Here is a 12,451-nt window from a genome sequence, read left to right on the forward strand (position 1 = left end):
ACTATGGTTTACAGTAGTAGCCTCAGAAGCAGTTGGTAAGTTTCATGGCTCCCAATATCAGCAATATATGGCTGTTATAGAGAAGAGATTGTTATACAACATGACATAATGTTACACAGTGCAAATAAAGAAGCAGGAAATGTATGGGCGCACAGGAATACCATGCAGTTAAAGTTCAGATGTTGTCTGTAGAGTGACTTTAAAATGTAATTTGCTGCCATGCAGCGGTGCCACATGACTACTTCCTAGGAACATTACTGGATGCCTTCAACTCGATGGTGTTGAAGTATCTTGTTACCTGCGGAATTCCGTTCACTGAAATTAAAGTACACAGCGGTGGCGGGAAACATTATAAAATGGTTCGGCGCAATGGCCAAAACACTCACCATATATGCTCTTCTCCTAGGCGCTGCCTCGGGTGCAAAGGGCGGGACTTCCTCCCTTGTACAACCCAAAACCAACCAATCCTGGAGCTGCGATTGGTTGGAGCAGACGCACCCAGCGCTCATTCTGAGGATGGGGGCCTGCGTCTGCAAGCCCCTGGCTGTTTTTCAGCCTTGGGATTGAGGCTTTGAAGTACGCGTGTGAGATTGGCAAACTGCAGACAGTGGGCCTTTCTCACATGCGCACTGGCAGGGGGCTGCATTAATAGTGCAATTGCACTAATCAGCCTCGCCCCCTGCCCTCGCACTGAAGGACGAACACATACATTTCATTCATTTCAAAACTTTATTCGATTCATAAAATGGATCATAAAAGTACAGAACATGCAATTCATCGTACCTCATGGAACAAGAAAAGTTTTTAAATACACAATTTCCCAAACTTATAAAAGACATAGTAAAATGACTATTGTAAAAATATACAAATACATGGTTTTCACCAGAGAATATTCTATACATTTTGATACTAACCATAGGCCTTCCTAATCTTTAGCGAAACTCTGATAAAATTTAGCATGGCACAGCAGGTTTCAACAGAGGATAGTGCTGACAGATAATCATACCCTTCCTTATAGGTGCAAGGTTGCCTCCCCTTCAAGATTGGTTTAATAAACCGGATTCCTGGTTCTTGATATAAAGAGCAAAAAAGGACCACATGTATAGTGCTTTGACTATCCCTATTGTTACATGGACAAGGGGGCAGCCTCTCGCACCAACCCCCCTGTTTCGGGAAAGCAAGCAAAAAATGCAAAATATCCAGTCTAAACCTTGTTAGTAGGAATCGCCATTGCACATTAAGAGTAAATGTTAGATAAAACTGAGGTTGGGGCTTACGGACATAAACATTAGCATCGTCCAAGGATGGTGGATTCAACGATTTCCAATACATTGCCTTTATGTCCGCCTTTTGGTTTCCCTCTATTTTTTCAGGATTGTCATAATAGGAACCCAATCCAATCTTATTTAACATGTTACTAACATAGGACAACCAGGGAATCTGTTTTGAATTTTCTAAAGCCATGCAATCAATGATGATATCTTTAGTGAGTTGCAGGTCTTCAGATTGCCATATTTTGCCCCATAACAATAAAGGGGACAAACGAATCGTATCAGAAACACTGACCATTCCAATTTCTTTGTGGCAGAAAATGTTTGAGCAGCCTTTGGGAACTGATAAAACCCTTTTTATGAAGTTATTTTCCACCACCTGTATCACGGATGGTATTTCAGTCCCCCACACCCCTGCCCCATAGGTGGCCACCGATAAACATTTTGATGTATAGAGGGTTTTGAGGTGCGTAACGTGTTTTTGCCCCAGTTTGCTACAGAAACGGAAGATGCCCTCTATAGCCCGGGTCGCGTTCTGGGCTCGAACCTTCATGAGTGGCGTCCAGCTTAATTTACTATTAAACAAGTTACCAAGGTAGTTAAAATTTTCCACCTTTCCAATTGTGCGATTATTTACCACAAACTTCCTGATGTTAGACCCTTTAGGACCACAAGACATTACAAAGGATTTATCAAAGTTCACCTTTAAGTCGAGGTCAAGCATGAAAGTATTAAAGGCGTCTAAACATACATGCATGCTATTTCCAGTTAAGGTCATTAAGACAGTATCGTCTGCATAAGAAAGCATGGGAATACTTTTGCCGTTGATTTTTGGAAAGTCACAACCCTGGTTTAATAAATACTTTTCTAGCCCGTTTGTATAAACCAGAAAAAGAAAAGGCGCCAAAATGCATCCTTGACGCACACCCTCAGTGGAAGGAATTAATTTTGTCATTTCACCTCCAGGGCCAAATCTAATTGATACAGTTGTTGCTGCATGTAACCTGCTAAGCAATGTGACCAAAGGTTCCTCAAAGCCCATGTCATCCATCATCCGCCACAGCTTATGTCTACAAACAGTGTCGAACGCACTTGACAAGTCCATGAAGGCAAGATGTATTGAGGACTTTTTTGCCTTCATGTACTTGCCTATAATTAGTGCCAGGTTCAGACACTGCTCGACAGTCCCCTTTCCACGCCTAAATCCGTATTGGGAATCAACTATAAGTCCTGTTGAATCTGCCCAACTTTCTAATCTTGCTAGGATTACCCTGCCCAGGATTTTGCATGAGGCGTCTATTAAAGAAATCGGACGATAGCAACATGGGTCGCACCTGTCGCCCTTCTTGAAGATCGGCACTACTATTGCCTCCTCCCAAGTGCCAGGGATGTGCCCGACCACAACAGCCTTGAAGACATTCAATAATATGGGTGCCCACAGACTAACGTTATGTTTAAAAAGGTCCAAGGGGACGGCATCTGGGCCTGGAGCTTTTAGTGATGATCCCTTCTCTAAGGCTTCCTCAATCTCGATCAATGTAAATGAAGAGCTGAGGGTCAAAGCCGAGGGAGATGTCACTAATTCCCCTGTCCTATCCGTACTTACCATTAATGAGATAGAATTTGGATTAAAAATCTTAGTAAAATGTTGAACCCACTGTTCAGCGGTGACCTGCACAACTATAGATTCTTTATTGTCGCTCTTAAAAAGGGGGCGATTTAGGACCTCCCAAAAGAGTCTGCTATCTTTTAGTTGTGCAGCCTTTTCGAGGTCTTCCCAGGCAATGTTTTTTAGGTCCTGCTTTCTTTTTACAATAGCCTCCCTATAGGCCTTCCTGCTAGTTCTTACAAGTTCTCTGTTTCTTGGTTTTTTGGCGCAAGGCTAGTTTTAGCGATTGGTGTGTGACAGAACACACGGAGTCAAACCATCTAAAGGCCTTTTGGCCGCCCTTTCCCTTGGGTTTCCTAAGGTGCTTTGCTACATGCCCACACAATTTCTCAAAGCTCTCAATAACCTGATGGGGGTCAGTTACAGGGGCTAGACATGATTCCATTTCCGTTTTACAATTCACAAGAATATCTTCCTCCAGTTTTAAGGCATTTACCTTCCCCCATTTTAAGGTAACGCCCTGATTCCTGCTGTACTTAATTGACTGTTCCCAGATCTTTGGTGATTCTTGTGTTGGCAAGCATAATGACAACATTAGGGGATTATGGTCACTTGCGGGGTTGGCCACCACCTCCAACTTATCAACATATTTGAGAAAGCTACTGGATACCAAGACAAAGTCAATTGTGCTCATCTCCCCCCTTGTACCCTGGAAAGTTGGTATATGTGGTATGTCGGGGGCTGACCAAGGTTCTACCACACACAAGTCATTCAGGATGATAATGTTGTTTAGAGCATCCCCCTGGGGTGTGTGTTTAAAATGGGTCAAGGGCTGAGCGTTTGAGTCCTCCAGTCCACACACGTTCGAACCTCCAAAACTGCACAACGTACAGTTGAAATCACCAACCCAAATGACAGGCGATAAAGGGTGCCTGCTGCGTGCTTTACCCACTGCGTCCTCCAAACTTTGAATTATTGATATGTAATGTCCATTAAAGATGTTGTGATACCAGTTGACTAACAACACAGGTTCTGGAAAAAGATGTTCTAATAACAGCAATTGGTACTAGTTTGTATCCATCAGTTTCAAAGTTGTCAGTTTCTGTAGTTTTATAGACAACGCTGTCATTATACCACCCTTTGCCCTCCCAGATGTCGATGGAACGGCCAAAACATTGAATGATTGAAAACCCTCAATGTCACAGGTAGTCCTAGACCAAGTGTCCTGTAAACACAGGATTCCCTGTGCTCCCACATAGTCCAGCCACGCATCATCTTCCAATCTCCCTGTAAGTCCGGCAATATTCCAAGATATTAAGGATATTAAGGACGGCCCCTGTTTCCCATGGGTACCTCCCAAATCATCTCTTGCACTTGAGGGGTCTTGATCAGGCAGTAATGTGTGTTTCTCACAACCCAAGGTGGTATTTCCCCCAAAAGTAACAGCGTTCTCTGCGTGTGGGGGGCCAATACTCACAGTATCACAATCAACGGTCACCATTGCTGAGTCATCATTGCGGGCTATCCCTAAATTTTCCCTCTTTCCCAAATCTAGAACAGTAGGCGCGTTGCCCTCAAACCCAGTTGATGGTCAGTCTACCCCGTCCATACCCATTAATGGGTCAAAGCGGTTTCTCAGTGAGATATTATTATTTGAGATCCATCCTGGGTATTCTACGCCCTGAGACCTTAGTCTTCGTGGGTTAAACGGGACTTGTGTAAAAGGGCCCATACTTGGTGGTCCCATAAAGGGGCCATTTGTCTCGTGCCAAGGGGCACAATAGTTTTGTGTGCCTTGATTCATGTTCAGGTTATGTGCCCAACCCAAGTGATTGTTACCGCTTGTTCTATACCCACGGTGGTTGGGGTTTGAGGCAGTATGATAAAGGTTGGGGTAGAAATATTCGAGTCCCACACACTGGATGTCCCCCATCCTACCAAACCTTGCTTTACTGCAGATAATATCCTTAACCCAGATGTCTCTAAAGTTAATCAGGATGCAATCTCCCTCCAGATCTTTTTTGCTTGGCCCAACCCAGGGGACCCTCCGCACACTTAAGATTTTTGTGGCAGTGTCTTCGGATAGGGGCCTGTTATTATTTAGCCAAAATTTTGTTTTATTTAAAAGGTCCTCCATTTTCTCATATTTATTCTCTGCAATTAATGGAACACCTGTCAAAATTGCCATATACGGGGCAGCTTCAGGGGGTATGTTTACATAGATCTGCTTACCAGGTAGAGGTGTTTTACTAGGGGCTAGAGGTTTACTAACTGGAGTTTCTTTCCCTTCAGTATTTGTGAGGGCTGGGGCAGCTGTGTTTACTGGTGTAGCCACCACCATAGAGTTGTTTATCTTTGAGCCCACAATAGTCACCGGCTTAGTTTTAGATAAAGTAGCTGGTGCTTTACAAGGGGTGATACCGTTAGGATCTGCAGACACTGCCGTTTTAGGTTGCTGAGGTTGTGTCTGGTTTTTCTTAGCACCCTTTTTTTCAAAACTAGTAGTAGTATTACCACCAGTAGCAACGGGTTGTTTGCTATTATCTACAAGGCTCTCCAGTAAAGCGGTGTTTTTAGATGTTAAAAACTCTAATTGATCTAATTTTAGGTTGATGATTTGGGTTTTTTCCATCAGGGGATTCAGCAGGCTTTTTTCCAGCTTCTCAAGGCTGGCCGTAAGATCCTTATCTTCTCTGTGGGTTGCTTTTTTATCTAGGTTCGAGATACTTTTTTCAATGCCCAAGAGCTGGGATCCTATCTGTGAAAGTCTCACTTCAAAGGGAGTTAGGAGCTTTTTGAGTGTTTCCCATACCACAGTCAAGAATTCTACGTATTTCCCTTTTATGACGCAGAGTGGCACCCCACTAGTTTCATTCTCTATTGTGAGATTATTAATTTCATGGGTTACCACCAGTGATTCTGGGCTGGGTTCTGGTCTTAGTTCAGAAGGCTGTGTGTTGCTCCTTGGGGGTGGATCTAGGGGTAGCAAAGATGGTGCCTTGGTGGATAACTGTGCCTTCGCAATCTTAGCCTTTTTTCTTGCGTATGCTGTTAAGTTGTTGCGCTTCCTTTTATTGTGTGGCCCTCGTTGTTTGGTGCAAGAATTTCCCCCGCCCAGTTCTATAGATTTGTGTCTTGGCGCCATTCCCAGGGGACCACCCTCACCCTCCTTCTCTTCCCCATCTACCCCGACCATAGAAAATTTTGGGGAATTAGATGATACTAATGGTGAACCCCCCTTTGGTATGGATGTAGTGGGTACTAATAGCTGGTAAATATCTGCCTCAGTTACAATCAGGGTAAGAGGTGGACCAATTGAACGCTCAGGTGTTTTAGCGAAGGCTATGGACCCTAGAGAAGATTTTTTGGCCGCTGCTAACTCCTGTGACAATCTCCTTGCGGCATCTAGTTCAATAGAGACTCGATGCTGCATTTTAGCAATCTCTGTGTCAGTGGCTGTGTGGGTCCTGGTGATAAAGTCATCTAGGGTACCATTTTTCAGTTTAGACTTAGCTTCCCTCTCTTTGTACTCACGGGATGACATATTGGCTAGTCAACAAAACGAACTGGCAGTAATGTTGATACAGAGGGTTAGGGCCAAAGAAAATGGCCCAGTCCAGTCACTCCCAGCCTCTAACGGCCTCAAACGGCCCGCTCTTTGCCCGGTCTTCGCCCCGAGCTGCGTCCCGCGCTGCGGGAGTTTGAGACTGTGATATAGGGGGCGTGTTGGGCAGGGGGCGGGCCAGCAGGGAGAGCGGACCGGATGCTGGTTACCGGTCTCGCAGGGACTCCTGGTTGTTGGAGTCCCCGCACACTCGCAGCCCCGCCTAGCCTCACGCCCAGAACCGCCTTGCTGTTCCTCTCCTTCTGCTGTCAGGCCCCACGCACTCCTGGGCGAGATGTGGGCTCAATCAGCTTCAAGGATGCCGCCTGGTCAGAGATGCCTCCGTACGTACGAACACATACGCTTTCTCGCTAGGTGGGAACTATAAAGAAAAAGACATTTACAGCAATTCCATCGTTTGTCACCTAAATTACACTGCATTTTCATTAGGTCTTGGCCAGTCTGCTGAAAAACGCTGAGCATTCATGCTGAATAATCCGGCTATACTCATAGCGACCTTTTAATACACTACATTTTCCATCATTGATGCATCTGTTAGTAAGTGCATTTATATGAAAGTATTTATTATGCAATAATGAATCATGATATTTTTAAGCAACACTATGAAAGTGTGTATTGTCACAAGCGAATAGTTTACAAAATATTTATATTAATACAGGCATAAATTATGCACATACATGGATGACGAACTATGTACACAGCGCAACAGAAATATTTGAAGAAAAAATAATTCAATATTAAAAAAAGTCTTAGTATTATTAAAACCTACAAATTAAAAACAGAATAAATTGCTGCACAATCGATCTGTGACCACTATTCGTACATTTCATCTTCATCTATTTTGCAACAGGTTGTTGTGAAAACTAAAACGGAGTATGAGCGTGATCCCAAAAAAGGAAAGTTTAGAACTCCAAAAATTGCAGAATTTACAATCAACATAACTGAAGGTGTCTCTGAAAGATTTAAGGTAAGCTCCTGCATTTTTTTTTGCTTTGTAATACAATCGCCACCTTGTTACATATAGTCTTAGGTTTTCCTGTTACAAATCACTGTTTTCAGGTGTACCAAATGGTTCAGCGGAAGTAAATTAAGTCTACTTCTCCCAGAATGCATTTTATTGTGAAATAAAAGTCCGACTGGTAACTTGCAGTCCTGATGTCACAACGTCATGAAAGGATGTGGGTACCCGACAAATTGGAATAAAAAAATCATGCTTCTGAAAAAAGAATTAAATGATATTGTGCCTAAAGTAAAACGTTATACCGTTAAAGTGCCATTCCACAAGATGTATCTTACCTTCCAAATATACAATAAATACAAAGGTAAGAGTTTAATACTGCTAACTGCTACTCATAAAAACACATTGAAGGTGATCAGTCTCATTTTAAACAGCTATGCTTCTTGCTGTTTTGTTGCTCTGTCAATAGTACACTGTGCCTCTTTTATATTTTGTGTGTATATGTGTGTTGTCAATTGTATGGCATAATACTTACGCGCTGTATATAAAGCTTTATTTGGAAGCTGATTTGTGACTACATACATCGAGTTGAGATGGGAAGAAGTTAGTAAGGTCTCTTCTGTGTTTAACCTGACTGTGGACTGTGGACTCATTATCTATGACAGATGAGGTATTGAATGAAGAAATGTTTCTTTAGCTCTTTTGTGAACTACAGCAGTGACGGTACATGCCTGATATGTAGAGGGCATCTCTGCTTTTGGGAATCTGCTTGGGAAAGGCCTGCATTTGGATGTATTTTGCTTCGAGAATATACTTTCATAAATTGTGTCACTTTTAAGGCGTGGGAAGTACTGTTTATTAGCAATTTTTCAGTAACTATGTAAACCTCGAGCTTTTAGAGGCTCTTTCTAAATAAGAAAGGTCCCGTTTGATGTGAGAACAGTTTTTCCACATAGAAAGCAACTGTGAAGAATTGTCTTGCCAACCTGTAGACCCTGGTTGGGCACACCTTGGTTGGTAATCTAATCAAGACAGACATTGGGTGATGTTTTGGATTTAGTAGTTCTTCTCTGTTCAGCATACTTTTAATCATTAACTCTGTTGTGGTCAAATCACAGTGCAGTGCATGTTAACCCTTCAGTACCGCAGGATGAGCTCAAAGGATCTAGAGTTTATCACAGAATCAGGGGCGACTCTAGGCTCATGGCAGCCCTGGGCAGGGAGCGTAGGTAGGGGGCCCCGGAAGAGGGGGTCCAGGCGGGGCGGAGGCCAGTGACGAGGGGGGTGGTCAGGGTGTTTGGAAGTGGAACAGAGCCGGAGGCCGCCAAATCCCTGCCAGGGGCCGCCATGCAAATATGTATCCATCCTCAGAGGAATATTATATTAAGGATATATATTGGCGTGGTGGGCCCTGGGGTTTGGTGGCCATGTGCAGGTGCACAGCTTGCACATGCCTAAGGCCGCCCCTGACAGGATTGTACAGACGTTGGGCAACATTCACTGGGAATGCTCTTTTAGATAATGTAATTCCACCATGTCCTTGGTCACCACACAAAGACCAATCATGGCTCACAAAAAACAGAGAGTTTTGGTACTTGATGTCACTGCCCCTCTTTAACATTACCTTTCTATTAACAGCAGAAACATGATTTATCACTGACGTGGAAAATCAGTCGAAATCTGTGGAAAAATGGCATTATAGACTGTAGTCCTGAAGTTCATGCATAAAAATGTAAAAACATTAAAGACATGTTAAGCAGGTTTGACCCTCCCCTAGTGACAGGGCATAGGGGTTAGAGGGATTTCACAATGTATTGTGCTTTTGACACTTTTTCATATTTCTGAACCTTTTCTTCAATTTTGTTGATATGATATTTTCTTTCTCGCTGACATTTGTCTTTCAAGGATTCACTCTTTCAGGACCTCTTTGTCTCTGAACGGCTCATTTTCCGGTGTGGCCTCAATTCACTTTCTCTTTTACATAACCCCTCTTTTCAAATCACCTCTGCCTCTCTTTTGGTTTCTGTGTTTAGTGGTGTCAAGGGTAGAGACAGCGACACACTCTCTCTCTGCTTCTCCCTCTCTCTCTCCACTTCATCCAGTTCTTATTATATATTCCGAGAATGGGGTTTCATCCATATATAAACGCTGCAGATAGCTCAAACGTTTCTTAATTTACCTTGTACAATCCTCCGCCTTTTTCCACTATAGGGCATATACATTGAATGATGTCCAACATCCCTTGTGCCATATTTGGAACCAATACTATTGTGTTGCCCCATATTACTTGGGTCACATTCTTGTGATTTTCTTGAGCCCCAAGAAGAAGCAATGGGCTTTCGGGGAAACAGAATATTGGAAGGTGTCTTTTATTCCTTCCCTACAGAGTTATGCTCAAGTAGACAAGAGTGTTGGGAGTAAGACAACAACAGACAGTTCTTGTACTCTATCTTGAAACACCGAGTCGTGTAAGTCTTCCCCCAAGTACCTTGTTATGTCATCAGACCTGAAGTCGGAACTTCGTATTGCAGCCTTTGTCCAAGAAGTACTCCGTGGGTCTATTCACGCCTCTGCACCATTACCACATATACCTCATTTATACATGATGCTCTATGGAGCAAGAAAGGTCTGTCACATGTTCTAATCATCTTTTCTCACACATTGGAGTGAAAAATGCTTCTGCCTCAAAATGTAGGTGCAGGGGTAGCATATTTCTACCTTTCTTCCATCTTCGTGCTTGATGGAACTCGAAAGGACATTCCTTCTTGCAGCTACATTTCAGCTGTTGTGCTTATGAAAAGAGAAACAGAGAATAGTAATGTTCTTCCCCAGATTGTTAATGTGAGTGTCAGAAAAACATGGCAATGAATCTAGCACACATGTTTTTTAATTCCACTCGTTAGATATGCAAGCCTACTTTCTATGCACAACTACTCATTATTGGATAACTGGACTGTACACCAACCTTGCAGGCAGCTTCCCACTGTGGGAATGCCTCCAGTGTCTCCTTTCTCTTCAGTGATGGCTCTATCCCTCAAGCCTCCCTTCACAACGCTGCTAGCAAGATTGCAACAGGACAGCAGTTCTGGCCCTGATCTTGGAGATGGACTGTCCTAAGACCCCAGCCTTGGAACTCAGAGATCTCAATGGAACTCAGTCATCTGCTGTAGACTGCCTGGACACAGTTCAGTGAGGAATCCTGGAACACTGACCCTGGGACTTCCTATTTATACCCAGCTAGTAGACCAAAAATGTATATTCCACTGGCCTGATCAGTTGTGGGGTTTTAAAGGAATTCATCCCGCACCAATCTACTCAGCCAGAGGTCATTACTATGTAAATGTTACAGGCAATAGGGAGGAGCTCGATGTTTCCTGACAGAAGATTGCTAAACAAAACGAACAATAGGACTGGGCCTTCTCACCTGGCTGATGCACAAAATCTGTCCATGCATACTCCTGTGAAGAAGGGAACAGGAAGGGGGCAGATGCTTTCCTTTTAATTGAAAGTGGTGTCTGCCTCCCTCCCTCCTTTCACAAGAGCCGAGGCTATTGCAAATACCTTCATGAATGTTCTAGGGACAACCTTTAATGTACGTCCCCTGTCCAGCAGGCTCTCTCCATCTTCCACTTTGTGTACTACTCTTACCCAGCAGATCCAAGATAGATTTAAAACAAATACCTGCAATGTTATGCTCATCCTGCCACTCAGGGCAGCACACATAAAATAAACATATGCAATCCATGCCACACCTGGATGGAGCAAAGAATGTGATTGTAGGGACTGCTGGAACCCTTCTTTTAGCAGCGGGAGCCAGGAAGCCACTCCCCTTATGCTGGTAACAGGAGATAGGCCTGAACCCACACCTCAAATAATCTGCTGCCACCACCACCAGTATTTACCAGTCCATCGAGATGACAGTGGTCACTGTGTACTTAGAAATGCTACACTGCTCTAAGTCCCACATCATGTCACAGACCTTCATCATACACATATAAATCTCGTGTCCACTGAATCATAAAAAGATGCTCAAAGGGCACAGAGACTTGCTAGAGGGGACTCATGGAAGGGCGCATGCTCCTCTGAAGCATACAGGGGACAATCTCACCCCAACAACTTTGGAACAGTAGGGTAATAGTCAAGAAGTTGGTGAATTCTTCCGGGAAGACTGTTTTGCCTAGAGGGTACTATACTACTGTAAGGTGCAGGTGTTGGAGACCCTGGTGTAAAAATGCAAATATTCAAAGGACATGGAAAAGGCTCGTGAAAGTGTAAGTGGGGTGTTTTCTATGCAAAAGAGTGACACAATCTCCGGATCTCTTTCAGCAACATCTGGTATTCTTGGGGGATCATCACATCTGTAAGGGGCTTTGGTGAGTGTGCAAGCCCCGTCCCTGTTATGAGGAGGATGCTAGGTTCAAATGCATTAAATATATCTGCAATGAGCGGTTTGTTGGCTGTCACAAAACATAGTTTAGAATCCACTTTAGTTTGTTCAGTTACAGGATTTGCGCATTCATTTGTTTTTCGGTCACTTTTACAAGAGATAGGCAACATTCACATGCTCCTCCTAGGTGAACGGCTGCAGTAGTAGCATTGCAATTGATTTGTTCTCTTTGTGTCATTCCTAATAGTTGTGAGGGTTGATTTGGCCGTTTTACTGGTGGGAGTTTCATGCTTGCTGGGAGGTCACATTTGAGCAGGGTGGAGGAGGATGTATCCTATTCTGAAGGATTCATTAAGCAATCATGATGTCCGAAGGTAGTGGAAATTGGGGTCAAGAGTTAGGGGAGCGCCCTAGTCACGAGCATATTATGGTGTGGCATTTACCTGGCTGCGCTTTAATAGCACCTATCTGTGCCAGAGCAGAACTGCAAGGGTACTGAATCGTATTTTGTCTATTTGAGACACAGTTTGAGAAAAGGTTTGTCTTTTGAGTGTAAGGTGGCTGATTCATGTGCTTTTTCGCCTGTGCTGGGGATTTCATC

The 12,451-nt window shown here is 43.6% G+C and overlaps 1 protein-coding gene across 1 annotated transcript in view; it reads left to right on the forward strand.

Moving 5' to 3' along the window:
• NSG1 (neuronal vesicle trafficking associated 1) overlaps positions 1-12,451 on the forward strand; it is a 147,388-nt gene that overhangs the window by 24,015 nt on the left and 110,922 nt on the right. Inside the window, exon 3 of the mRNA XM_078678992.1 lies at positions 7,356-7,472. Within this exon, the coding sequence (XP_078535118.1) occupies positions 7,356-7,472 (117 nt within the window). The remainder of the gene's footprint in view (positions 1-7,355; positions 7,473-12,451) is intronic.

This window comes from Lissotriton helveticus, chromosome 2_2 (assembly GCF_964261635.1).
Source record: "Lissotriton helveticus chromosome 2_2, aLisHel1.1, whole genome shotgun sequence".
In the NCBI taxonomy this organism is placed as follows: Eukaryota; Metazoa; Chordata; class Amphibia; order Caudata; family Salamandridae; genus Lissotriton; species Lissotriton helveticus.